Genomic DNA, 27,482 nt, shown 5'->3' with positions numbered 1-27,482 from the left:
GAAGAAGAAATAAGTCCCTCAGACAGGCTGCCCAACGTTCCAATAGGTGGACCTATTTATATTTCTCAAAGAACCAAGATAGCTCCACCTATCAAAGCGTTTCCCAGCCTTTCTTAGGCATTTTATCCCTGCTTATATAACTTCTATACCACAATGTGCTACCCCATCTGTCGCTCCACTTCTTTATTTTCACTTTACAAAAGGAATGGTGCGTTTGACGGCGTATGTTTGTTGCTGTGAGAGTGTTTAAGTAGCGTTTCTAATCCCGTAAAGAACAGAGCGATTAACCAGCGCATCCGCAGCGGTAGTATACGTGGAGAGCACGCGTGTTCTGCAAGAACTGCAATAACTGGCGTTCGGCAAAGAACGTGCCCCGCAAGTCGGCTGCTCAAATGCGCGTGCCGTATGCGTCGGCAACTTTGATCCGGCGGCGAACGTCCGACCACGAAAACGAACGAAATATTCAAAGAAAGCTATTCGCTTTCAATATATATACAGGGTGTTTCAGCGAACACTTTCGAAAATCTTTAAAAGTTCCCTGTGGCCGATATCCAGTTCAAGTTGTTGAGCTGATCAACTCGAAGCGGCGGACAATACTTGCACAAAAAACTAAGTGAGAAGCAAAATTGGCTAATTAATAAAAATTCCCTAATTAAGTTCTTACCTAATTGTACTATGGCCCATATTGCAATTTACTAATTCTAGCCGTGGAGTTCGCAATGTGGATCCACTTGGAACGAATATTTAAGACACCAGTTTCGAGATATAAATTCGCAAACTTTGCGGAGAAATGCATTTGCGTTCCAGTTAATTTGTTAACAAAACGTCGTTTCATGCACTGAAGCACACAAGTGACTGGAACGCCAATGCATTTCTCCACAAAATTTGGGAATTCTTACCGGTACTGCTCCTTCCACGGGCCCAGATATAGTACATTGAAAGAGTGGTGTTTCCCGCACACCTAGTTATACATTTTCGTTATTGTTTTAATGCTCCTCAGCCTAGAAACGGTTAAGTGTGTATATATATCACCTGCATATCTTTATCTCAGTTGTTTAAAGTATGATTCGCGTGTAAAATACATCGGAGTACTCCGCCTTTTCAAATGAATCTCTCAAAGCGAAAGAAATGACTTTCACGAGAAAACGCAATGTCTGTGTATTTGATTCTTCTGAAAATTCAGCGATGTTGCAGTTAGAAACGTCCAGAATTGCTAGAGGAAGTCTAATGGGAATCTGTTTACTCGAACGACAATGCCCTCATCGCGCATATTCAGATAGGGTATTAAGGTATCTCTAAAGTGCTGCTAGTCCTGGGATTTCTGCTAAGCGAATATGACTTCACTGGTGTTCGGCTTTAATTTCGGAATTTCAGCATGTATGCTAAGATAATAACATAAAATTTTTATTGCAAAATGTATTTTTTGTAATTAGGAGCCTATACAGAGCAAGTTGTCGTGCAAGTAATGCGCTAACGTGCAAGTAAAACACCTTCGTCGTTTTGTTTTCATTGTTTTCAAATAGTAACCAACTATTCAGCCCATCTTATTCGCAGCAATGAGCACTCGGATGTTAACAGCACGGGACGCATATGGCGGGCTTTGCAGCACTTATCCAGGTGAAAAATTACAACAGAGATTTCGCATTTTCTCGCTGTGCAAATTCTCATCCGGCTTTGGATTTCGCCAATTTTTTCCAAGCAATACATTTTTTAGCATCACGCTGTTATTGTCATAAACATGGTATGACTGATTATTCTTTCCTGTCTAACGAGTGGTTACTTCAACAGCAAAACTCGTGGACTGGTGAAATTCAATAGCCACCTGTTAACTACCGTGCGACGACTCACGAGATAGATGCAAAAGAAGAATGAATCGAACGATATGTAGATGAGAAGAGACCGGGATCACTCGCAAGCTACGAAAACCAGTACTATTATCGGTTCTTGCGTGCTTGAATACCTCCAAGAATAGGTTTTGTAGCCTTCTGCAGCGACACCGAAATACAGGTACACGGAGTCTCATAAATCCGTATCATCAAGGTCACTACGACGAATTCTTAATTCAGCGCGTACACTAAAAAAATTCTATGTACGTGTACAAGTTTGCTTGAAAGCATACCGTGGCGACTCAGTGAGACTTCGATTGTGAGTCAGCGACTCACAATCGCTCAACTCACTGACTCAACTCAGTGACTCAACTCACTGAGTCAGCGAAGCTGTATATGGCTAGCGTCTAGCTGATCTAGTCTCCGTTCACAGAGACCAACTACTTCTCATACGTGCGCCGATCCCCAAGATAGTGCAACACCGGGCTGAGCCGCGGCAGAGGTGAAACAGGTGTTAAGCACTTCCCACACGTGGACGTATCCCGAAGATAGTGCACTGCAGGGCCGACCCGCGGCAGAGGTGAAGCAGGCGTTCAACACTCCGCATACGTGGGCCGATCCCGCACTTGTGCAATGCAGGGCCTATCCGCGGCAGAGGTGAAGCAGGCGTTCAGCACTCCGCATACGTGGACCGAAATCGAAGCTAGTGCAATGCAGGGCTGACCCGCGGCAGAGGTTAAGCAGGCGTTCAGCACTCCGCATACGTGGGCCGATCCCGAAGACAGTGCAATGCCGCGCAAACCCGTGGCAGAGGAGAAGCACGCGTTAAAGGGACACTAAAGTGAAAAATGATTTCTTCTGCATCAGTAAATTACCGTTCTACAACAGCAAAAACACGACGCTTACAACGATAAGACGTTTCGTAAGCCAGAAAAAGCGCAAGAACGAAATACGGGTGGCGACGCCTACTTAAGTTCCCGCACCTGGGGGCTGTGACGTCTTGGACTTTTATGGCATCTTCTAGGGCCTACTGATTATATATAGCGGTAAAGATTGGCTACATCGTGTTCTAAAGGAACCAAATATTAAACATCGCAAGTTTCAGGAACCTTTATTCAGCCAACGCGGCCCAAATGCGAAAACATACTTTGGAATCCCTGACGTCACGCTGACGTACCGGCTCTGGGGTTTTGGCGCGAAATTCAAATACTGATACTTGGACCTTCATTTTCTCATCTAATAATCAAACTATTTTTTTTGAAATGACTGCCTGCAGGGTTCTCAAGCAATGCGTCATTAGTTTAAACTGATTTATTGTTTCGCTTTAGTGTCCCTTTAAGTACTAACCTTACGTTGGCCGATCCCGAAGATTGTGCAATACCGTGCCGACCAGCGGTGGAGGTGCAGTTCGCCAGTAAGCGGCTGACATTCACAATTTCGCTGGTCATCCTTCTTCACAATGCGGAAGGGCACTGTTTTTTTTTTTTTTTTTTTTACGTGGGTCATTTGGAAATCGCCATGCAAGCGAACCGTTTCAGCGTCAAGCGAAAAACGGTAAAATGGTAGGCAATGTGCACTTCAGCGTTTAGACATTCAGACGAGCCTCCATAGCAGAAACGGTGCGCCGTCGCGTTTCAGTCTACCCTGATGCACCTGGTCTGTCATTAAGGGAATGCAAAAGAAGAGCCGCAGCGGTAACATGCTTTGACTAATGCATATTGAATCGGGCGTCCGCGTAGTTGTCAGGAGACGGAACGGGTACAGGCACGCCGTCTTTTGTTTAGAGCCACGGTCTATCCGGCACCGTCCTGCACCTCTTATCCTCGCCCACGCTAAGGCGCGGGAAACGCTTTCATCGACCAATTAATGCGAGCTCCGGTATAATCGATTATCGATTCCGGCTTCTGCGCTTCGGAAATCGGTAACCTCCCCCGCCCGCTTTCCCCTTTTGTGACGGAATAGAAAGCGCACTTGGAGAGCGCGAGGTGACGGCACGTGGGGCTTCGTCTGGAAAGCCTGTGCGCGAAGTAGAAATAGTAGCGAAAAATAAAAAGAAAGCGAGACAGCGAACGGCAGCACGAAACCTGATCGCTTTCTCTAGCGGGAAAGGAGGGGGGGGTGTCTCGTCTTCTCCTGCTTCGACCCACCAAACTTGCGCTGCCGGCAAGAAAGGAGCAGGACCTTTCTCCGAGAACGTCTACACAATCGCCGCACTTCCCTTAAAATGCAGCAGCTGGAGGCGACCTTCTCTCTCATCACTTTCCACTCGACGGTGCGCGGGGGCAACAAGAGAAAAGTCGGCCCAGCGTTCAAAGGAAGGACGGCTATTCAAGCGCTCACCTCTCCTTTCCGTTACTCGGGTCGTAGCGCGGCGCCATAACGGGTCGGATCTTGCAGGTTCGCGAAGCCTAGGTGGGGCGGCTGGGTTAGAAGAAAAAAAGGGCAAGGGAGGCGCTGTACAAGAAGGGCGCATGGTCCCTGCAACAACTTCTTTTGGATAGAAGAGGCGGGCTCGCCTTGGCGAGCAACGGAGAGAGGAGAAATAGAAGGCAACGCTTTAGGCAAAGAAACGTTTCCGTAGCCTGTTACAAGAACGTTCCGCGCTTGCTCGCCAAGCACTCTTTCCACTGCTATCGCGATTGTCGTGCCTGGGAAGCAGAAATAAAGTGCACTAAAAGAAAGCACAAGGCAGCGGCTCTTGAGAATACGTTTGCGAAAGAAAACTCAATGCCACTTGTGTTCCTCTACATGAAGCACTGAAAAGGAATAGTGCGATCAAGAATGAAGAATATAAACTACAGTTGCAACAGAAGGCATCTAAAGGACCGTGGCAAGAGATGGAATCCCTTTGGTTGAAACGAGATCGCACAAGGAACTTAAGATAGAGAGAAACAATGGAATGGGGGGTAAAGTGACTTTCTGCGCATCATTCTTAGTAAGGCGTTAAATTTAGATCGCATAAAGATCTGGGCCATCTTTCAGCATTTAAATGATACTCTATGACGGAAACAGAAAGAGAAAGCTTGCCATTTCGGGGCTATTGCAATGCAGTATGCTGTGCAATATCGACTCTGATAGGGACATATTTCCCGGGTTGTTGCTGATGCCATCGAATAAGCGAATCGAGTGGCGTGTGCGTGCTGTCTTAAAGATATAGATAATTTACATATTATGAAAGTGTTATTTTGAAAGTGAAATATTAGGAAAGTGTATGAAATTTTTCGTCGACTGTGATGCTTTCTTTCCAAGAAGCCCGCATGAGTTTCGTTTGACGCATCTTTCTATTGTACGTGCACTGCTATAGCGTGCACGTACTTAGTGTCGGGATATAGTTGGGACATTGGGCAAGGTGTCCTATATATCTTGCGGATTGCTGGTTACGGTTATAGCCCCCTACCGGCGCCTTTCGAAGCACGCTATCAATAATGATGAATTATCTGATAGGACTCTAACGCCATTTTTGAACCAAGTGGGATATCTCGTGTTTTATGTGCACGCACGAGCTAGTTTTTTATGACTCTTCAAGTTCATGCAAGCAATTAAACAAGCGACTAGAAGTGATGCACGTTTGGCTGACACCTGTTTCGTCCCTTCCGTATTGTGAAGGTAAAGGTCATCGGAACAGTTACGCAGAGGAGAAACAAAAAGAGGGAGAGAAAAAGAAAGAGACGGAAATATACAAATGGTAGGAAAAGTCACAAGATGGGGCACAGACCGGCGCAAGGAACAGGGGCGTAGTTATAAGGGCATCAACTCGAGCGGAGGAAGCGTCAGGCATCGAACGAGGCCGATTCAATTTCCGGCTGGCGCGCGCTACGCCGATGCTAGCTTGCCGCGCGGGCATGCATCCCGTCGGCGGAGCGACACGTGCTCGGCGGTTACCGACGACCTCCGTAGAGGCCTCAATATCCCCGGCACGCAGTCTGCGGAGAAATGCAAAAAGATGAGCCCCTATATAGTTCGGAATATACCGCCTTAGTTCGTCTGCACGGCCAACTTTCCTGATCCGTTTCTGCATGCATGGTCGCGCGAGCAACTGATTCGTTCTTTCCGTATTCCACGGGGCTGTCTGTCTCTTCGGCGGGTATAGCATGGAGCGTATAGGGAACGGTTGCTGAGACGCAACTTGCATTTCTGTAGCAAGGAACTTCGTAAGATAAAGCGTGGGAGCACAGAAACTACTCGAAACGTACAGAAGTAGCAGGCTGGGGGGAGAGGGGGAGAGGGAGCAGTGAGGGGAGCTGTGCAATGCAAAAACCGTGTCGCGAAGGGCAGCTATGCGAAACCGTAAAGGAAGCGATGCCTAGAAGTGGTGCCACTTAAGATTCGCTAGACGTAGGTGGGAGAAAATTACGAAGCTGTGTGTTGCAGCCAGAGAGTAGAAGTTCGAAGCGTTCTACAACGCGGCTATCTTTCTTTCTTTCTCGAAAAATAGAAAATTTGCCAAAATTTCTAACCAACTTAACAATATACAAATTCTGGGCTTTTACGTGCCAAAAGTTCATTCTTATTATGAGGCACGCAGTAGTGGCGGACAGCGGATTCATTTCGACCCCTTGAGGTTATTTAACGTGCAGCCAATGTACGATGCGTGCGCGTTCTCACATTTCACTCCCATCGAAATATAGCCGCCGGATTGGTTCTCGCGACCTCGTGCATAGTAGCGCAGCTCCAATGCCACTACGCCACCACGGCGGTTTTGAAACCAACTTTCTGGTAAAATTTCGCAAGTGGAACTTGCGTCCTCACCGGCACGTGAGAGAGAGAGAATACACAGAGATACAGGGAGGTTAACCAGAGGTAATTCCGGTTGGCTACTCTGCACGGGGGCAAAAGTAGGTGGATGAAAACAGAAATAGTGCAGTAGGAGAGAGAGAGAGAGAGAGAGAGAGGACAGAGTGAATACGTACACTATATAGCGGTACCGGGCGGTGGTATTAAAGTTTATAATGAAGGTCCTTAGACCTCAGGAACCTTAGTAGCACGAATAAAGCAATCTGTGCCAAGTTTCTTTGGGATCACTGGCCCAGAATGCTTTGTTCGGATAGTGAACGATTGTCCACTCGTTCCAACACTCTGCACATCACTTGACTCTTCGCAGGCATAGCACAGGCGGACACGGAAAAATGTGTGTGAGCACATCAACAGCTGAAAGAAAGATACGCTGTGCATTGCGCCTACCAAGCTGCATAACGATTTTTGTGCATTGTAAATAAATTTCCCGCTCTCTCTCTCATTGTCCATTTGCTGTTGTACAGCCAAACAAATTGATGCCGAAGCATACCCGAACGTTGACCTTTCGAGCGCGTTTGCGCACATGTGCGTATAATTTTTTTCTTCCGTTTCAGCGCATATTTTTGTCTAACCGTCCTGCTTTCTTGCTCCCTCCATTTCCGTTTCACAGCACTAGAAACATAGGGCGGCTCAGTCTGGCTCCCCTCCCGACCTTTCCCTTGTCAGGTGGTTTTTCTATCTTTTTACCGGCCGCAACGTTCCTGTTCTTTCGGTCTTTTATTTCCCCTTACCCTTCCCTCCGTGCAGGGTAGCAAACCAGAATCTCATCCGGTTGACCTCCCTGCCTTTTCCATCCCGTTTCTCTCTCTCTCTCTCTCTCTCTACACTTTCTTCGTTCGTTTTTTTTTTTTCTTTTTTTTTTTTTTTTTTTTTTTTGCACTGCTTCATCGTGGTTGCATACTTTTCTTGGACTTCCTCGAAGTCCAATATCCTGCTGAGTAGGCTTTTGGAATACAAATAGCGTCCTGTCAAAATTTGTCAGGGCACTTACATCATCTTTGGCGAACCATTGAATCGCGCGATGCTTCCGTTTTTGACAGGCGATAAAGTTTTGACAGTGACGTAAACAAGTGCATCCGTCGTGAAGCCTGTGCACCTGTTGGTCAAATATTACGCAGTTCTTCTCTCTGTCTCGTTGCGCAAAGAAAAATCTGTTAAAGGACGCCTTCTATAGATTGACTGACAGGATGTGGCAGTCATATTGTTTAATATCATTTACCGACTAAAGTTATCCACAAGATTGTGCACAAAGACACAAGATTGTGCATAAAGATACAGCTTCGCACTTCAGCGTGAATTTAATAATAACTTTGCTGGCTATATGAAAACTACATGATATGTGTTGACTGCGTGAAATACATTTCTTTTCCCAACGTTGCGATTGCACGACAAATGGCAGCTCATCCCATCAGCAACACTCGTAATTCCTCGTATCCCACACCAAGGAACATTACTTTCCTCCAAATAATTCATGTTTGAAGCACTCACTAGAATGAAGCGTTCAGAAAACACGACAAACTTGGGATACAAAAGTAGGACCTGACTTCTCATGCATGTATGTTCGTCGCATCAAGCATTGCTTGTCACTGCTGGTTAAATACTTGATTTAAAGAAAGTCGCTGGATAAAACAAAAGCTCAATAAACTGCTCAATATTGCCCATCCTGTGCAGACTAAGGAATTGTGCAGATGCAACGCACATGTTTCAATCTGTGTGAAGTGGAGTGAAGTGGAGTGAAGTGGAGTGTAAATGAAGCGGGTCATGGAATGTTATACAATTAAATACGATGTGTACAAGTGTGTTTATTTTCACCCAGTGCAACATACAATCTAACGCAATGTTTATGTTTATGCACCACCCCATTCATACTCTATGCTGACACGCAAGAACCAAATCAAACGGATGTATACAGTGGGAGAAGTCGACGCAGCAATGTATAATGCTTGCCGAGGACTGGATTGCGATGAGAAGTGTGTTTATATAAAATTATAACATACTATATATAAATACATATAAGGGTTATTTATTTATTTATTTATTATAAATTATTTTATGTTTCTGACCTGTCGGTTGAGCGTTCATTATGCATAATTAGACTGTGACTGTCATATTTATTTTCAGTATTTGAAGTATTTCGTTGATGCGATGTGCAAAAGAAAGGAAACAAATGCGCCAAATCCTACAAAACCTATGCGCCTGCCGCGACAAAGCACGTATAGTTGACGAAAGTAAGAACGAATTCGTCTCATGCGGCCTTTCGTCCAAATATCCGCGGCAGTGGCGCCATCTTCTGGTCGTTCGGTGGATCACGAAGGCGTGGGTATCGTTTGGGCAATGCGCCCGTCCTGTTACCCGTTTTTGCAGTTTGAACCATTTACCTTAGTGATAAATGTCGTTCCGTCTGTGATTACTTCCTTTCTTTCTTTCTTTCTTTCTTTCTTTCTTTCTTTCTTTCTTTCTTTCTTTTTAATTTTGTAAAATGACTGCAACTTTGCTTATGCCAGTGTCAGCGCAGCAGGATTTCAGGTCACCGGCCAAATTCAGCACACCGCTACTGCTTTGTGGTTTCGCTTTTATCTGGGCAAATGGGAACAAACGGGGCTACCACATGCATCGATTGGGCGCAAATGCCAGGCCGAACGCCTTGCTCGCACTCTCGGTACAACTTGTTTTTCAGGGGCCTATTTCCAGAGCAGTCCAAGTGTTGGTCCACCCGGACTCTATCGAGCCGCGTCGAGAGGGTTGTACGGACCGCGAGTGCAACGAACACTGGCGCGATGAATATTTTACAGTTTGCGCAACTGCGATTGCTTATTTAGAGTATTTCGCGGACGTCGCTGCCACGGCACATTCTTTTCGAACGCTTACAGTAAAAGACTCGCTTTCGGCTCAACTCTCTCGTATGATTCATGCGCTCCGTGTCTTGAACTGCAGGACCAGAAAAGTTTTGTAAGAGAGAAACGAGGAGAAGTAGAGGCGACTGGAAAATGAAGCTTGTTTGCAGTGACCGACGATGCCGCGTGCGCTAAGGAGGGGCGCTGCGGTTGCGACGCCAAGGAGTGCGTGGGTGAATAATCTGATTGCTGAATGAGTCGCGGATCCTGTTTACATTCTTAATGGCTTACCCAGCTCCCGCATGTTCCACGAGCGTCCCACGATTTACGCTCGTGGTGTCGCTTCGTTCGTTATTCATTAAATGGAAGCGTCGGTGAAAGCGGGAGGTATGTTGGGGAGCAGTCGAACCCCGTGCATTCACAAGAATGCAGAATGTAAAACCTGCAAGAACGTTTTCAGTTCCGTTAAGATGCGATAACTTGCAATGTCTTGGCTTAAAGCTGGATTATAATTGATATTTTTTCCCATAATATCAAGATTAGCGCGGAAAAACATAGAGACGGACAGAAAGATAAGCAAAAGAAAATCTCTCGTCTGTTGTCTCTTGTTCTGTCCATCTGTACGTTCCCGCGCAACGATTTGCCATGATGATTTGGAAAATTTAAAACGAATAATTCCAACTCGTCGCCTTCTTAAGGCGTGTTGTTTCTATCTTTTTATGTACACATGGTTAGATTGGCCAGCGGCATCATCTGCAAAAATGTCAACTTATGTGCGTGTTTTTGAACTCTCTTGTCATTACGGGATAGTTTGTTTCTTAGTGTTATTTTACTCCTTTCTGAGACTTCCTTTCCTCTTGTACGAAACTTCGCAAATGTTTGTGACATTTCACTGTCTCAATGTTTTCTTGATTTTAGTTTTGCCGGCCCTGCCAAGTTTAGCATCCGGCGCCAAGAAAATCGCCAACCTCTGCTTGAATTACATGTCATTAACACAAAACGACAACGAAAAGGACGTACTTCTAAAGCCGAACGAAATTAGTGTAACATTTTCCAGGCAAAGGATCCAATACAAGTTCCATATACTTTGTTCAAGATCAGTATCGTTGTAGTGTTCTCGCAAGCATTATATATATAATTATAAAAAGCCAACAAACAATGACACCAAGGAAAACATAGGGGAAATTGCTTCTACTTACTAATTGAAATAAAGAAGTGATAAATTAATGTAAATGCTTGTATATGAAAAAACAACTTGCCGCAGGTGAGGAACGATCTCAAGTTTTCGCATTACACTTGGGATGCTCTACCATTTGATCTATCAATTGGCAAAGTGGGATCAAATTCCGGTCGCGGCGGCCGCGATTACGATAGGGGTCGAAATGCAAAAAGCACTCTTGTAGCGTGCATTGGGTGCGATGTAAAGGACCCCAGGCAGGCAAAATTAGCCCGGAGTCCCCCACTACCGCTTGCCTCATGAGCACAGCGTCTTTTTGGAACGTAAAACCCCGGAACTTATATCTTTGCCAATTTATGGGAGCCATCTGGTATGTGGAACGCACACACAAAAAAATAAACGATATTCGCAAACCTAAAATCAGAGCCCCGTTACCTTTCATCATGTGTACGTTCCTCAGGAAAATCTCTCCGTGTTCTATTAGTACTTCCGGGCTGTCGCACCAGCGTTTACCTCCATTCCTCAATTACGTTAGCGCTTCATTTTTTGTTATTATCTTTTTTTCTTAATAACGCCGTTTCCGGATTGATGAGCGCTAGCTCAAAACAGATCCAAATACCAACGAGTGTATAAATTCTTTTTTCCCGACAATGTTGTAGGTTTTGCTAGTCAGACGAAGGCCACCTTCCAGCAGAATTAACTCAAAACGCCCGGAAAGTGGCGCATACAATTCATATTGCGGGACGCTTTGCGTATGTACACACGCCGTACACCATTTCATGTCATCAATTTTCTCTCAGGGCCGAGGCAAAAGTGACGGTGCCACAAATGTCAGCAGGTCACCGTCATTACCCTAAGTGGTCGCAAGTGACCGAGCAGCAGAGGTCGAAAGTCAACTCGAGAGCAGAGTATAATCGTCGAGGAGAGTATAATCGCAGTTCTTTTTTTGTGACAGGGATGGGCAGTTCTGTATAAGACAAGTTATCATTTACGAAGCAGCCAATGCACAACTTATAAAGGTCACGATAAAATGCATCACGAAAAAAAAGCTGAAGAATAAGCATAATTTTAATTTAAAATATATGCACAGATGGATTATTAGAGATTACGACTTTTGAGCACAAATACCAACGTAGTCCAAAAGAAGGCAAAGTGCGTTGCACATATGCGACCATAGATTAAATTAGGTATAGTTAGAAATGAGGCAGATAGGTCACAAGCATTTGCTTTCTATTACTTCGTTTGACGTCCTAATGGGCTAGGGCGCTATGATGGATCAAAATTACCGGAAAAAGAAAACTGCTGACGTACATGGAAAACATAAAAATTAAAGAACTACTAGATGGCGTAACGTCACCGAGTTGGAAAAACAAAATGGAAGTTCAGACTACAGCCCTCTGTCAGTACTTCGAGAGTAGGTTGCAAGAAACCAAAAAAAGAAAAAGCTGCACGCCACATGATGTCCTCCTTGCGATATCTGGAGACGGCCTTGGTCCAAGAATAGTGCGCAAAGCAGGCGCAACATTCTCCATATTGCTCTAAGCTTGACGCGCATTTCTAACCTCTGCTAGGCGTAAAGATTACAGTTTATGACCACCTGACAAATGTCGTCATCTGGTTCACAACTAGCGCATGATGATGTTTGAGCGCTCGCTAATCTATGCAGGAAGTGGTTCATGAAGGCAGCAGCTAACGGGGAGTCGAATTCGATAAAACAAGGTCTCCACGTCTCTCGGTAAGTTGACAGAAAGTCTGAATTCTAGTTCAAGCTCCTCTGCGTGCCAAACCGATCTTTTTAGACAATAAATAAGCACCGCGATACGCAGTCAGAGTCATGGTAACTTCAGAAACCATTGCTGCAACTGCAGCGAAGTTCGTTTGCAGAGTTGGCAACCCGTTTATTACGGAAGCACGTGGGTGGCTCACCACTGTATCGTTTCCCCAAGGAGGCGTGTGCTGTGTAAAAAAAAAGGAATGCTCGCAGTTTTTTATGCAGGGGTGGCTATTTTTCTTTCCCATTTCCAACTCCATTCTTCTGATATCTTCATACCCGCGAAGGGTATGAAGTTATCACTCATTTCGAGCACAAACGGGGTGGACGCGCTTCGTCGCGGAGTACAACACCTCTCAAAGAAGGAGTAAAAATGTGGTACAGCCAGCGTGAGCAAACGTAATTGGCTACGGCTTATATCTCTCTCCGCGCATCCCCTGCTACGCCCAGAACATTGGCTGCTTGTCATGTTTCATAGAAAAAATAGAGAGAGAGAGAGAGAGAGAGAGAGAGAGAGAGAGAAGAATGTCTACGTTTTGTAAGCCGCGCCGGATGATTTCCGCTTCGGCCGAGTGAAGCGAGTGCAGCGGCGCGCAACACGGCGTGGAATACGTGCCGCGGTCTAGTATACTCGCTTTACACACTCCGATAAGAAAAAGAGAGAAAAAAAAACAAAGAATGGGGAGGAAAAAAAGAAGTGGGGAGTAGTGTAAGGCCACAGTTTAGGGCGAGAGACGGGAAGACATCCTAATCCTTCACGGGAAGCGTCGTTTCGCCCCGAGCGATAGCCCCGGGGGCGCGCACGGGGCGCTGCGGGACCGAAGAATCCGTCTTAACCTTCGACGTCGTGACGGACAGCCGGGAACGCGGCGCGAAAGCTGCGCGTCTTTCAAGTCATTTCGGCCATGATCGATGGACTGAATCGCGTGCGAGGAGAAGCGCGGCGCGCCGAACACTTTGCTCGGGGCGGCGACCGCGCTCCGATAGAGGAGAGGATGTGGAGGAAGAGGAGGGTGCGTATCGCAAGGTGGGGCCTCGCCCTTGGGTCCTTCGCTTTACTGCCCGTGCTTCTTTCTGCTCGTGCCTTCGATTTTACTAACTTTTTTTTTTTTCGAAGTTCGCTGCCCGAGCTATTTGTCCAGGGCCTCACCGAGACCGCACGGCACGCCAGGGACTGCAGACGAAGTAGCGGTGTTTGCGTAGTACATTGTGGGCCCGTTAGGGCCCCTGTAGACGTAACTGCGATCGATGCTGTTGCGTCTGGCAGCAGCAGTAAACGGCGCTATGCAACCGGTATGCCGTATATCATCCCGCGCTATGGCACGAAATCATTGCTCGGAGCCGCTGTTTGCATGCACGAGTATCAAGGAAGGGGAAGCTTGCACTTACTTATAACGGGGAATCGAGTGCAATAACGTATAACGAATGAAGTGTATAGCCTTGCACGAGTTATGCATTAGCTAAAGTAAGCGTGAGCACAACATTAAGTAAGCATGAGCACCGACAGACATTTTTTTCTGAGGACCGAGGATGGCGCGACCACTCACCACAAAGCATTCCGTGAAGTACGGCGAGGCGGGCCGTTGAGCCCGACATTAGTCAACGTATAGTGCTCGTTGGCCCTGTCCGACGCTTTTTCCTGTATTTCTTTTTGCTCTTCTTTCCTTTTTTTCCTAGCATATCTCTTTTCTATTATCTTTTATTTCCCTTACTCCCTTTCCCCAGCACAGAGTAGCCAGCCGGTCTGAGAACTGGCTAACCTCGCTGTCTTTCTGTCCTATTTCTGCTTCCTTCCTTCCTTCCTTCCTTCCTTCCTTCCTTCCTTCCTTCCTTCCTTGCTTGCTTAATGCAATTCAAGTGTCCGTCTATGCTGATGACGTCTGCACCTGGGTGTCTGCTATAACACGACTGCAGGTACGAGCGACTAGGCTACAAAAGGCAGCTACGTTATTTATCAAGGTAAAGTTGTAGGCCAGTTGGTGAGACATTGTGAGTAAAACTCCTACAGTCACAGGACGGAGGGAGACAACACAACCACCCTATGTTGTCTCTCTCCCTCCTGTGTCTTTTACAAAGCAGAAACGTTAACATCATTGTACTTGCAAAAAAGATTTGAGAGCTTACTTCCGAGAGATGATGCCTGATTACATTCACTTGGCGGACAATGAGGCCTTACTCTGTAATATGCGAATGGGCAAGCAATTGCAAACGCACAGAAACAGCGCTTTTTAAGGGTAATCATGGACCGCGACCTATCATGTAGTCCACACATTTCACAGCTAAAGAGCGGGTTAACGACAATAACATATCTCAATTTCTTCGGCGGAAAGTCGAGGTGCACATCGGTGCGGTCAAAGCTACAGCATTATTTACTTGAAACAACTTTATTTCTCGTCCGAGCTGGAGGAGACTCAGACAAAAGCCATGAATGCTTGACAAAGGTCCCAGCACCCACAGGTACAACAGCGGTTATAATCACTTCAAATGAATACATATAAAACGTACATGCATCTTGAACAAGAGAACAGTATTTCAGTAACAAAAATGATTACATTTGTTCACTGGAATGAGGAAGCCACATGAAGATTAGCCCAAATGATATCTATATTAATGTTTTCTTAGGTCATACCTACATACATACAGACGCAATAGAAACATAATATCAATAATTAGTGAAAGCAAATGTCATCGGCGTGTAATAATGCACTAAGCTCATTTTTTGAGGAAGCTTTCTGAAGCACTAACATTTAACAATTCTCCTACCTTGTTTAATATTTCTATCGACTGTGAACGTTTGTTTTCCATAATTTGTTCATGTTTTCGGTGCGTGTCTGGTATGCCGGCGTACTGGCTAACGAGATATTTCATCATTGTCTGTTTTGGTGAATAATTTTCGTTTATGTATAGTGACCAGAAGCTTCTTATAATATGTTCTCTCCGCTCGAAGAAGAGAGCAGTGTTGAAATAATGGAGCTGTTTCAAGGTCTAGAAAATGGCTATGGTAATTGCAGTATATACGAAGTATTCGTTTCTGTACAAGGATTAACACGTTAAAGTTTGTTTTTGAGGTTGTTTCCCAAACCAATACCCCATAGCAGAATTTAGGGTAAGGAAGGGCTTCGTATACCTGTTGTTTGAGCCAAAGCAGAATCAGCTGGGTCATCCTGGTAATGATACCGAGATATTTAGTAAGGCCATTGCATAGCATCCTTACATGTGAACCCCAAGATAAAAGTTCATCAAACCGTACTCCTAAGAACTTTTTTCTTGGACATGGTTAATTGCTGTTCCATTGAAATAAATGCTAGTCATTGGGTACGTTCTTGTTGCAAGCCCTGAATAAAATGTATGTTGTTCTTGCAGTATTTCATTGTACACTATTTTCTCTAAGCCACATTGGCAAGCGATTTAGATATGCGTTAATGCTGACGATACGTTCAGAACTGTCATTGGATATAAAAAGCACGTTGGTATCATTGGCATACATTGCCAAGTCAGGTGAGCCCGGTATTCGCACAATATCACTTATATAACTTAAGAACAACAGTGGGCCCAGCTTTGGGTCCTGAGGTACACCTTGTTTTATAGGAAAAATGTCAGAGGCAATAGAATTTATCTGAACAAATTGGTTTCAATTTGTTAAGTAACTTGTTATTAAATCATGAGCGACGCCGCGTATTCTGTGGATTTCTAGTTTGCGTATTAATACTTTATTATCGATCGAGTCAAAACCATTCCGCAAACCTAAAAAAAACGCCAAGTGTAAGCTTCTGCTTTTCGATGTTCTCAATTATTTTATGTTTGATATCTAGAAGGGCTTGCTCTGCTGACTTAATATTTTTGAAACCGCATTGGTACTTTGAGATTATATTGTGTTTATCCAAGAAAGACCCCAGCCTGTCAACCACGACACTTTCAAAAAGGTTTGAAAATATATTTAAGACCGGTATTGGTCTGTAATTTTAGACTTGATCTTTCGCACCCTCTTCATGAATTGGTGTTATGCGAGCGGTTTTTAGCATATCAGGAAAAATTCCTGAAGATACTGACAAATTAGCAATATAATCTAGAACGCCACCTATTTCGCTTGAGAGATATTTGATCGGCTCCGGTCGAATTTCGACAGGTCCTGCCGAGGGTGTGCTCTTCATGTTGTCTATCAGATATTGCATCTAAACGGTTTCTGTGGGTTGCAGAAAAATATAGTTGGCCACGGGCGGGATATCGTTCGCATGAACCACTCTTCTTTCGCCGCCTCTCGAGGCACATGATTCATCCTGTTCCTCGGTTTCGTAAGGTACAGCCTCCCGCTGACAGCACCATCTGCAAAACAAACCTGCCTATACTCCAGGCACCGCAAGCTCAAGCCCTCAGGACGTGCCTCGGTCTTCCTAAGTGTGCGTCTACAGCATCAACGATTGTCATAGCGCGAGATCACCCACTATCACCGTACACAGCCACGGATGCTCTCAGAGCACATATTCGGTATGTTGCCCGACTACGTTCTCGCCATCTTGGTTCTTAACCTGCAGAAGGGCCACATACAACTTTCCGCCGTTCAATTGCTGTTAATCGCGCCTCGTTGCCCTCGAACTACATGCCTGCAGCAAGGCTCTTCATCCTCACGTTTATGGTGCCTGCACAAACCTGAAGTATGCCTCACCATCCCAGGAACCACGAAGAAAGCTAGCATGCCGCCCTTCCCCTGAAACAGGCCACATTAGGACTTTATAGGAGGAGCACAGTGGCCGCGCACCTAGTTTACACTGATGGATCAGTCACACCTACAAGTTCAGCTGCAGCGATGATGATTCTAGCAAGTTCCATCAAAATACAACCAAAAACGTCACATGCATCTTAAACGACAGCTGCTGAACTAGTAGCCGTCAGTGCGGCCCTTGATTTCATTCCGGAGAACCCACCCCCATCGATGATCAATCTCATGTGATTACAAGGCAGCCCTCCAGAGTTTACTCTCAGCACTGCACCATGGATCACATGAGCATCTCTTCGCAGAGATCAGACAAGTCCACCATCGAATAGTTCGAGTAGCTGAAGGCCACGACATACGACATCAGTGGTTGTCTAGTCAATGTGGCATACATGGCAATGATCAAGCAGTCGCAGCTGGCCGATCTGCCCATGACGGCGTCAACTGCGTTGCCATTCCTCTTTCGAGAAGCTACGCAGAGAAACAAACTTTCCGCCACTGGTGAGTAACCTAACGTTCGTTCAGTGGAATTCATCCGGCTTCACAAGTGCTCGCCTTCATACCCCGGACCATAAATTACAGCTCCGTATTCCGTCCGACCTTCCACGACGCGGCTGCACCCTTCTATCCCGTCTATAGGTTGGAGTATCATTTTCAAATGCATACTCCTTTCTTATCGTAATGGGCAATAGCTCACTTTGTGATTTCTGCGGGTGCAGTGAAACGATCGCGCACCTTCTTTGCACGTGCCCTTCGCTCCCACCAGAAATGAGCAGCCCTCTTAGCCACGCGAGACGAACTGGACAAGCTCCCACTAACAGAGAACAACGTTACTGGAAATTGGCCTACACGGACATCAGCGCAAGCCGCTGCGAAGGAGGCACTACTACGTTATTTAAAAAGACATCGGACTTTGTGACACATTGCGACTGTACACTGTGTGACATGGAATGTATTAAAGGGACATCGACACTGTGTAACACTACGCGACGCCTTCGCGGACTGCGTGACAGCGCCCACAGAAACAGTTCTGTATTGAGCGTGTGTGCGCGTCTGTGTGTGCGCGTGCTTGTGCGTGTGTGTGTGCGTGCGTGTCTGTCTGTGTTTTTTTTTCTCTTGTCCTTTCGTAATATTTTTCTCTTATCTATCGTGCCCATTTCCCTCCCCCAGTGCATGGTAGCCAACCGGAGATAATATCTGGTTAACCTCCCTGTCTTTCTTTCACCTTTCTCTCTCTGTCTCTCTGCTCCGTAGGTGTTTCCATATGAATCCGTACTTTTCTTGAGACACCATTTTTCAACTAGATCATTTTGGCGCTCTGTTCGCTCCAGCTAGCAAGAAATAAGAATTTATAGCAATTATAGCGTCGCCCTACATTCCACTTTGCTTCTTAAGCGTTTGTAATTCCGGAAAGCATAGATTTTCTTTTTTTTTACTCGTGCGTGTTTGTTCAACCAGGATAATTTTTCGCGTTTTTGTCACGTGCGTATGAACTGGATCTGTTCCACCTTACAACCTCCGCTAGCTCACGCTCATTATTTTGAAAGGTGTTATTGATGCGCCCAGCTTTCATTAATCAAATTAATCGTGGTCGCGCCAAAATTTCATTCCCAGCTGCTCATTAACGTGCCGCCCCAGCGACACTGTCTCCTGCAACGTTTCCTTTCTTTCTTTCGTGTTCATTGGCGTTGGTAAGTTACTGTGCAACATGCAAGAAAAAGGAGAGTAGCAATATTTTTACACATTGTAATTAAACTAGTGGAGTGCCCATGCTGTGCACAAAATTGATAGACTTCATGCCGCGCACTTTTTGGTCTTTATGATGCCTAATTCTCGGCTCGAGTGCCTTTGCTAAACGCCTGGAACTCGAGGTTGCCTTCACTATGAGCTCACATCTCTCCGCTTGTTAGTGTGAACGAGCGCAGTTCTGTTGTTTTTTTATTTCAGTGTCATCCCTCCCCTCCACCCCACCCCCCCTTGTCAAACGCACATTCCTTATTTGTTCCCGAGCACTAGTTCAAATCCTGAATAAGTCATGTTTCAAAGGGCTTTCACAAAATAGTATCACACAAAAATTATGCGAGTACTGCAGATCACTTTGCACGTGTTTCCGCCTATACAGCTAAGTGGGCGATAAAGCAAAACCAGAAAAGCGCTTCTACGTGTTCTTGAAGTTCGTAGCTTCTTAGGTTGTTCAAAGTTTCTTAAAAGGTATTTGAGGCTGTTTGCTTGCCATCTGGGTTTTACGATGCTAAGTTGCGTCTGGTCCACGTGTAGCAATGTACAAGATGACGCTTTCACTACTGTTACCGTATATACACTTCCGTTGCACTGCAGTTGGAAGTCCGTGTTCCACCTAGTCAGTGAAAAACACGTGATCTACGGGGTCACGTGGCTGCAGCAGCGAGAAGACGAGTGGGAAAGCTCACCCAATGGTTGCAGCAGTGTGCTGTATTTATTGCTAGCGACAAAGCACCGGCAGAATACGTTCTACTCGTCGTAGTATGTCGTTGTGTGCGGTTGTACGGCTTTACTGCTTTAGCTTTCGTTCGCGCTGTACCAGTTCCGACAAGTCAAGATTTGAGAGAAAAGGCGCGTGAGACGGCGAAACTCGATGTAAAAGCTTGCGGCAAACACAAAGGGAAAATGAAAGCACAGTTTGTCGAAGACTTAAAATAACAAGAGGCTGGTGTTACGTGGTGAAGACTATATCACAAACTATGCATCCGGAAGCTACTTTAAATTATGGAGGCTTGTTTTCAAAAGCGCGAGCTGCGTACGTTCGCTACGCAGTTGGGAAACGTGACCGACACTCGCTCTTCTCGCAACGATGGAACATTTCGCGGCTTTCGTGCAGAATCTTGAATGTTAACGTACCCTAGGGGTATTTCGAGAATGGTATAGCTTCTGAAGCATAACTGTTTTCGGTAGGGCCGGTTATAGTAGTTGCTTTGGTTTTTATATCCACGCAGAGGCGTCTGCCCATTACGCTCGCACAGGCTTGCAGTGTGGAGGGTGTCCAGCCCGTCCCCACCACTAGTGTTATTAAGGGCTTCATGCGCAAGGTGTTAGGGAAGGCAAGCAAGGAAAAACGAACGGTTAAGAGGTGAAGAAAGTCGGGAATAGTAAAGCAGTGCACAAGACATGGCCGTAAGAAAGGCGCAAGACACACACAGCTTGTGTGTCTCACTTCTTCCTTTCGTCGCGCACTTCCGCACTGCTCTACTGTTATCAATGCGTAACCAACTAGCAGAAAGTTCAATTCTGGTCAAGAGTAAGGGTTTTTTTTTAAGTATCGAAAGCCGTCTATTTATTACTGCCATTCTTTCTTCTTTTTTTGGGGGGCCTACTGTCCATGGATGTGGCATTGTTATGCCGGTCTCATGCCTTCTTTCTGCAAGTGGACTGATTCAACGTTCGCTTAGCGCATGTTAAGAAGAAAAACACACGTTTCTACGGCATCGCCTACACCCCACGAGTGCTGGTTGGAGTCCATCTTAAACACCTGTTCTTGCTAAGCCCACCGCGCCATTGTAGCAAGGCGCAATAAACACCTTCACGGGCACACATTTGGTCATTCCCCAGCGGGCATAGTGGACATTCTCTTTGAAGTGGTTTTCTCATAATGGAGTCCCACTATAATTAGGCGGCAAAAAAAAGGGCATACACGCATTCTCACGACTGTGCGGGCAGCCAAGCCGCACGTCTCTTGGGTGGTTTGATATCTTACTTAATATTTCAGTTGACATTAGCGAACCGCTGCAGAAATAATATTCGCGATACTACAAGAAAATGTGCTAAAATATAACATGTATTTATTTCAGAGATAAGAGAAACAAGAGTCAGATAATAGAAGAAATAGAGAGTGAACTTAAAATATTTAATAAAGACGATGATATAAACTCGCGGTCCTCTCCAAGAAAACATGTTCCCGTCAGTCATGATATTTTCTAAGCGATTTGCTGTGTTCGCTTGCCGGCAGAAGCGGTCACAGGCAAGAGAGTCTTCCGTGGAGCGCTGTCATTAATGCTCGCGGTCAGTGACCCGAATATAGTATGAGTCTGGCTGCTCCGTCTCGCGGCTGCTGCGAAAGCCACGCTTGCGGGGAGTCACGCAATTTATTTGTTTATGTATTTAATTGACACGTGTGCAACAGCGCTGCTTGCGCTGAAATTCAGAAACAAGAACGGTGTCCCTTCTGAACGCGCTTAAGTAACAATATGTACACCGACCCGTTCTTCGGAAAAATGAAATCAATCCACAGTCTCTTGCTTCGAAACATGAAAATAATTTAATCTGGGCGTCTCGCGCAAACAGCGATGGCGTCATTTTCTTCGCCAGTAAAGAATGCAACAAGATTCTGGCATTCTTCGTGCAACGGTCCGTTTACGTCCTACACGCGTTTCGTGTATACAATTTAGTGAGCCACAAAGCCCGTATTCATGTCTGGTTACATTAATTCTAACCGTGCACTATTGTGCACGGTTCCAATTGTAATCCGTGCAATTGTAATCCGTGCACTATAGTGCGCGGCACATCGCTTAGAGCGCTAAACATTCCGACAGCATTGTTACTCGCGTATTTGTCGTCTGTTAAAATACGTACACCAAATTCAGTCTGCGTATGTTCAGCCCTTATTGTACAGCTACGTAGTAGAAGCTACATGATAACGTGTGTTACATAGAGGATCCAGAAGGGCTCAACAACGACATAACTGAAATTTGTAGCAGCCCAGAGTCGTGATTCATGCGTGCTCGTGGCCAGCTTTCCCACGCGAACGTGGAGCACTTGATTGCGGTAATTTGCACACGTCTTAAACGTACACTCAATACAACTCTACTTACATACTCTAACGAATCAAGGAGACAGGATAAGTTAGATGTTAGTGTTTAAGAATCGAGCTTGACAAACAGTGAAGTTTTGGAAGTTCCTGCCTCTTCTTGATGGTTTTTGCTATTTCTACGCCAACTCTCCGGTCAGCATTGAATCGGCTTGCCTCTAGACCATTGTCAGAAATGAAGATCCTTGGAGCATGGCCGTGCGTGCCGGCGGCACAGAAATCCACGAAAGCGTTATTGCAGTACCTTAAATCGACGCGTCTCGGCAGCCATTTGTAGACTCGCTGCGCACCTTCCAATGTGCGGAAACTGTGTTCCCTCTCTCTCTCTCTCTCTCTCTCTCTTCATATCTAGATCCTCTCTCGCCCACTGCTGGGTAGCGAACTGGACGTGGTCTGGTTAATCTCCTTGCCTTTGCTCTCTTCTGTTTCCATCTCTCTCTATATATACAGGGTGTCCCAACAAACTTCAACCAGAGTTTTAAAATATGCGAATGCCACGTAGCTGGAAAGTACCAAGATAATGTTGTTTGCGGTCACTTGGAGAAGCTAAAATAATTGTTTTCATTCCGCCTAGTTAGATAATTACTCTTAATTAATTAATCAACTTCTCAAATATTATAATTAGGTCGAAAGTGTCAATGCGGAAATCGTAGAGCGACACGAAAAACTCCCGATAGAGCTTTCTGTCGCCCAGTACGCGCTACGTAAAAGTGTTTATCCGAGCGCAAAAGACGCCCTCAAATGCATGCAAGATTGCCTCACGACTGACCACTCGAGGCACTTTGCACGTGTATTCGCGGGCTTCTTTCACGCTCACAATCGTGACTCTGGGCTGCTACGAATTTCAGTTATGTCGTTGTTGAGCACTTCTGGATACTCTATGTAATGCACGTTATCATTTAGCTTGTACTACGTAGCTGTAAAATAAGGGTCGTGCCGCGGAAAGAGATTGAATTTCAAAAAAAAAGAAAGAAACCCGTTTGCCCTTCTCCTCGCGGGCGCCGCGCCCCCAGCCGGAGAGTTCGGCGTCAGTCGCACGAGTGCGCCTACGTACAGGGCACTGCTGTGAGGTGACATCACTCACAGTGGCACGTGACTTTGAGAATTATCCAAGTCAGCATCAGTTAATTGTTTACTCTGTTGCTTCAGTAGACGAATTAAAGTTTAGAGAAATAATAAAACGTACAAACTGAACGTATGCGTACCAAGATACATCTACTTCCATTTCATTTGCTTGTTCCCACGTCGTGCAGCCGCGCGTGCAGAGAACCGAAAGTGTGTCATTTCCTACCCTCTTTCAGCGATGCGATCATGATCTTTCATCCTCTCGCACCTGCCTCATTGCTCGTGATTGTTGCACTTGGTCATGTGTTCTCGTGCAGAGTATGGAAAGTTGTCGGTTGCGTGAAACGAGACCAACGCAACAACTCGCGCGCGAGGCTGTCACCGGAAGTGCGCCCCTTGGCTGAAACGTGCTCCGGTATGGGGCAACGCTGGGAAGTACTTTCGCTTGCGGAGGCTGCACGGGGCAAGTGGGGAGAGTGTCTAGTTTGTCAGTGACGCCCGCCTCTTGAAATCATCAGTTCGCGGCCCCTCGAACATTTCTATATCTGCTATCAATGAGCTGATTTGAAGATCTCTTGTTGTAGAACACTCCCTTGAGGGCACGTAACAACTTCCAGCGCATAACCAAAATTTGCTATGTGGCCTGGTAAGGAACCCTTTAAGGGTAATATGACAAATTCATCCCGCCTACGCTTGCCACCGGTCTGGATTTTTTCATTTATTTTTCTATTTGAAAGAGCAGTGCGCAAAAGAAACAGGTCTTTAACACTATGGCCCTCTACTGATGCTCCGAAAGCATGACTCGAAAATTTTTTTAAAGTTTCCGGTTCCTCTTGATGGCTATACAAATAAATTAAGCTCGCTATTCACGTGTGAGCTTTTCTCTTGCCAACATTTGATTCCGTGTTGGCGCTGACGTGCCGAAAGTGGTTGGCGCATTCTTAATCGGTAATTCTATCTGGCATGGTTCAACAACGAAAATAAGATACAGTATATGTATATCTCTGTCTACATGGTCTCTTTCTCTTTTGCTATGCGGGCTTAACGCGCTTTTCAGGGTTATGCATTTACTAGTGTTCGACAAGCGCTCAGAAATTTCTAAGAACAGCTCGCGCCGCTATTTTTTACGTAAGGATTGAACAAATAAAATATATTTTGCGCATAGGAAAGCGGTAGGTAAGCCTAGAGTAGTCCTTCGCAGTATTGAGAAGCATTGGAGTGGAATAGTTCATAAAACGTTTAGCTATATTTGAAGGAAGTATAAACGATAATCTTTCCACTAACTTCGATGGAAGCTTCTGGTTAGTCGGAGGAAGTTGGGGCGTGCAGACTGACTGGAAGTCGGCTCGGAATTCCCAGAGAAATGAAGCGCGTGTGATGAAAAAGAGATTAAAGCTCAGTGAAGCTCTTCTTCTTTAGACTAAACGCCTGTTTTGGTAACCTGATTTTTTTTCTTGTTCCTTCAATGCTAGGCTGGGCTGTTGCGCTTTTTCATGTTCTAGTACATAAAATAAACTAGCAATGAAATTAGGGCTCTCTCTTCTCGTAGCCTTAATCCGAAATTAAGCGAGCGAAACCTGCAAGGATATATGAATTTGAGCGGCCTAATTGTAGTGAAATACCAACAAGACCACTCTCACACCTAGCTTCACTAAATGTAGTGACGCACTTATTAAGCATTATGCAATTGTAAGCGTAGGATATTTACCAGAGCTACACTATACTCGTACAAGTGTCCCCTTTGTAACGACTACGCCTCCCTATATCACACCACTTGGGCGTGCCCCAGCACAAAGGCAGACCCACAAATCCCCAACCCTACACCCGAACATCGGGAGGCCGTACTTACTAGCTCGCACGCTCGTGACCAGCAGCAACTGGTGCGGAGGGCCCGAGAGACAGCGAGAGCCGCAAGAGCTTTGGACTGAGGGCGCCTCCCCGTACAAGCAGAAAGACACCTGCCTGGCTTTTCTTTTTATTATGCCATAAGTGTTTTTCCTCGCCCTCCTCTTTCTCATTATCATGCTTTGTAGGAAGAACACGCGTAATTTTTTTTTCTGGCTACTCAAAAACATTTGTAATGGGCAGTTTCTTTTTTTTCTACGATTACAAGGCACTAGATATTGAACACCACACCATCCTCTCTGTGATCATTTCCGCCATGCCATAATTACACCAAACACTTTTTCCCCTGTTCCAATGAGGGTGTCGATGCGCGACGCAATTCTTATCCTCGCAGGTCAGCGCCTTGTAGGACTCCACGCGCGGAGGCCAGTCAGAGGATTACCGCTCGAGGATCACGGAACTTGCACTCTGTCGCAAAGGTGCAAGGGTCAACGCTCTCGCCGCGACTTTCGGTAGCAGTGATTCCGCTTTAACTTTGCTGTCGGGAATAAGAGTGATACCGAGCGCCTACTCTGAACGGTGACTTTGTTTCCAGCTAAGGCCGGTGAGCGCAGCTCGAACGTGCCCGAGCGCGCGGGCTATATTGCAGAAAGTAGCACGTAGTTTTTACACTGTACACAGAGCTTTGCGTCAGTGTGAATAAAAAGAAAGATACTCAGAAAAATTGAACTATTTCGTACGTTCGACACGCTGCATTGAGTGTACGGCTGGATTGTACTGGATGCTCGTAAGAAACTTTGCAACCAGATGTTTGACTCCTCCAGTCAGCTGAGAGGCCCTGGGACTTGTTCTTTCTTTGTTTTTCTGTGCCTGTCCTCTGTACAGTGCGCACTTGCTCTAACCCCCCAAAATTCTTTGTCCCCGGAATTTATAAGCTCTTGTTTCATATCTAGATCTAGACCTTATCCATATACGCGACTTCATTCAAGCGTTCCGCGTAAACTAAGTGACTGAGGAACACAGCGCTGTGCTCGCTTCGATACAATATGCACGCATTTCGCAGTTCTCATCTTTTCCAGTGACCCTTCTGTGACTCGTAGCTTCAAGAGATTGTTTGCCTTTCCTGGTTGCACTTACTTTATATATATATATATATATATATATATATATATATATATATATACACATATATAATTCTGTATGTACAAAAGCTTTGGAATACAAGCGTTTGCCCCACGTGCCAACCGTCCCCACTTCGGTGACAGTCCCGACGCGACCCCTCAAAAACGGCTCCACTCACCGGCCTCCAGCGCAGCCAACAAGAGGCAGTGCAGGGCACCCGTGGCTGCCGACATGGGTGTGCACGTGGTGCGCGCTGGCGGCGGCGGACGACCGCACTGCTTATCCGCAGGAGTCGCGCTCGGTGGGCGTACTCCGAATGCCGCGCCGTGCCTCCTCGACCGACGAAGAAAAGTCGTGGACACCGTGGAGCCCCGATTGCGCGCGCGCGCCTCGTCGCGCACAGCGTGCTTGTCCCTCGCCGGACTCCCAGCGCCGCACGGACTCCACGCGCGCGACTCGCCGCGTATCTGCTGTGCGCGCGTCCCGCGCCCGGCCTTTCGAGGGCGTCGCGCGCGCCGTGCTGCTAGCGCCGCCACGGGACCGGGGCGGTGACTAGCGACGAGGCCGGGACCGGGACCCGGTTTTCCCGCGCAAACACGAATCGATATTCGGATTGCAGTTTACATTTTGTTTCCTGCCCCCTATCTTGTCCATTAATTATCGTTTTCCACCCACGGCTGGGTTCCCCTCCCACCTCCCCTCCCTTGTTTTCTTTTTTCCCTGCTTTGCCCCGCGTACCCTCATGCCGTGTGCAGAGCACGCCACACGCGACTTGTCCACCTACCGCCGCCCCCCCATTTCGACCTGTACGGTGCGCGCGTATGCGGAGTGCAGAGCTTTCTGACGACTTTTCTCTATATATATGCTACAGAGTTTTGCCTGGTCGTCGATGAACGTTATTTTAGAATGTTGAAACTTTGAATTACACCATGGAAAAATGTAACCAACCGGTCGTCTTTTGGAGCGATATGACTGCGTCAGGGGACATATTGCCGCGTTTAGCATGTGATTCGTGTTCTTAGACGGAGTTACAGTACTAGAACATTGTGACACGACTTACTTTTAGGGCAATAAAAATAACGAAACACATTTTTTTGTGGCGACCACAGCGTTCGAAGCTGACATCGCTGGGTTAAAACGCTGATGTGCAGTGCAAATACTATTGTCTATTTGCTGCTCACATCACTTATTACACGTGCCGACAATGCGAAATGTGAGAATAGCCACGATTAGAACGATGCCTGATGCGATCTTCGGCTGGTCGTTTTCGGTTTCTCCAGAGCACCCCGAAAGGTGATCCATCTTCAGCTGGTGGAAAAAAGTGCTCTAATGTCGATTGTGTTTCTTTTTTTTTATACATATGTACAATTTGCATGAAAGGGAAAGCGAGGAACAGGCTGGCAACTGCCACCTGAAGAAATGCAGGATAGGAAGGAAGGGAGGAAAGAGGAAAGAAAGAGCGACAGGACAAACCTGAAAGAATAAAGTAGAACACAC

At 46.1% G+C, this 27,482-nt stretch overlaps 1 protein-coding gene across 1 annotated transcript in view; it reads right to left on the bottom strand.

Moving 5' to 3' along the window:
- Positions 1-26,467, bottom strand: part of LOC126531064 (uncharacterized) — a 79,905-nt gene extending 53,438 nt beyond the window's left edge. The window contains exon 1 of the mRNA XM_050178449.2: positions 26,164-26,467. Coding sequence (XP_050034406.1) covers positions 26,164-26,218 — 55 coding nt within the window. The 5' untranslated portion in view covers positions 26,219-26,467. The remainder of the gene's footprint in view (positions 1-26,163) is intronic.
- Positions 26,468-27,482: the final 1,015 nt, after the last annotated feature.

The sequence above is a fragment of the Dermacentor andersoni genome, chromosome 5 (genome assembly GCF_023375885.2).
Source record: "Dermacentor andersoni chromosome 5, qqDerAnde1_hic_scaffold, whole genome shotgun sequence".
Classification (NCBI taxonomy): domain Eukaryota; kingdom Metazoa; phylum Arthropoda; class Arachnida; order Ixodida; family Ixodidae; genus Dermacentor; species Dermacentor andersoni.
Note: the sequence above shows the minus strand (reverse complement) of the source record. Positions and strands in the feature narration are given on the sequence as shown.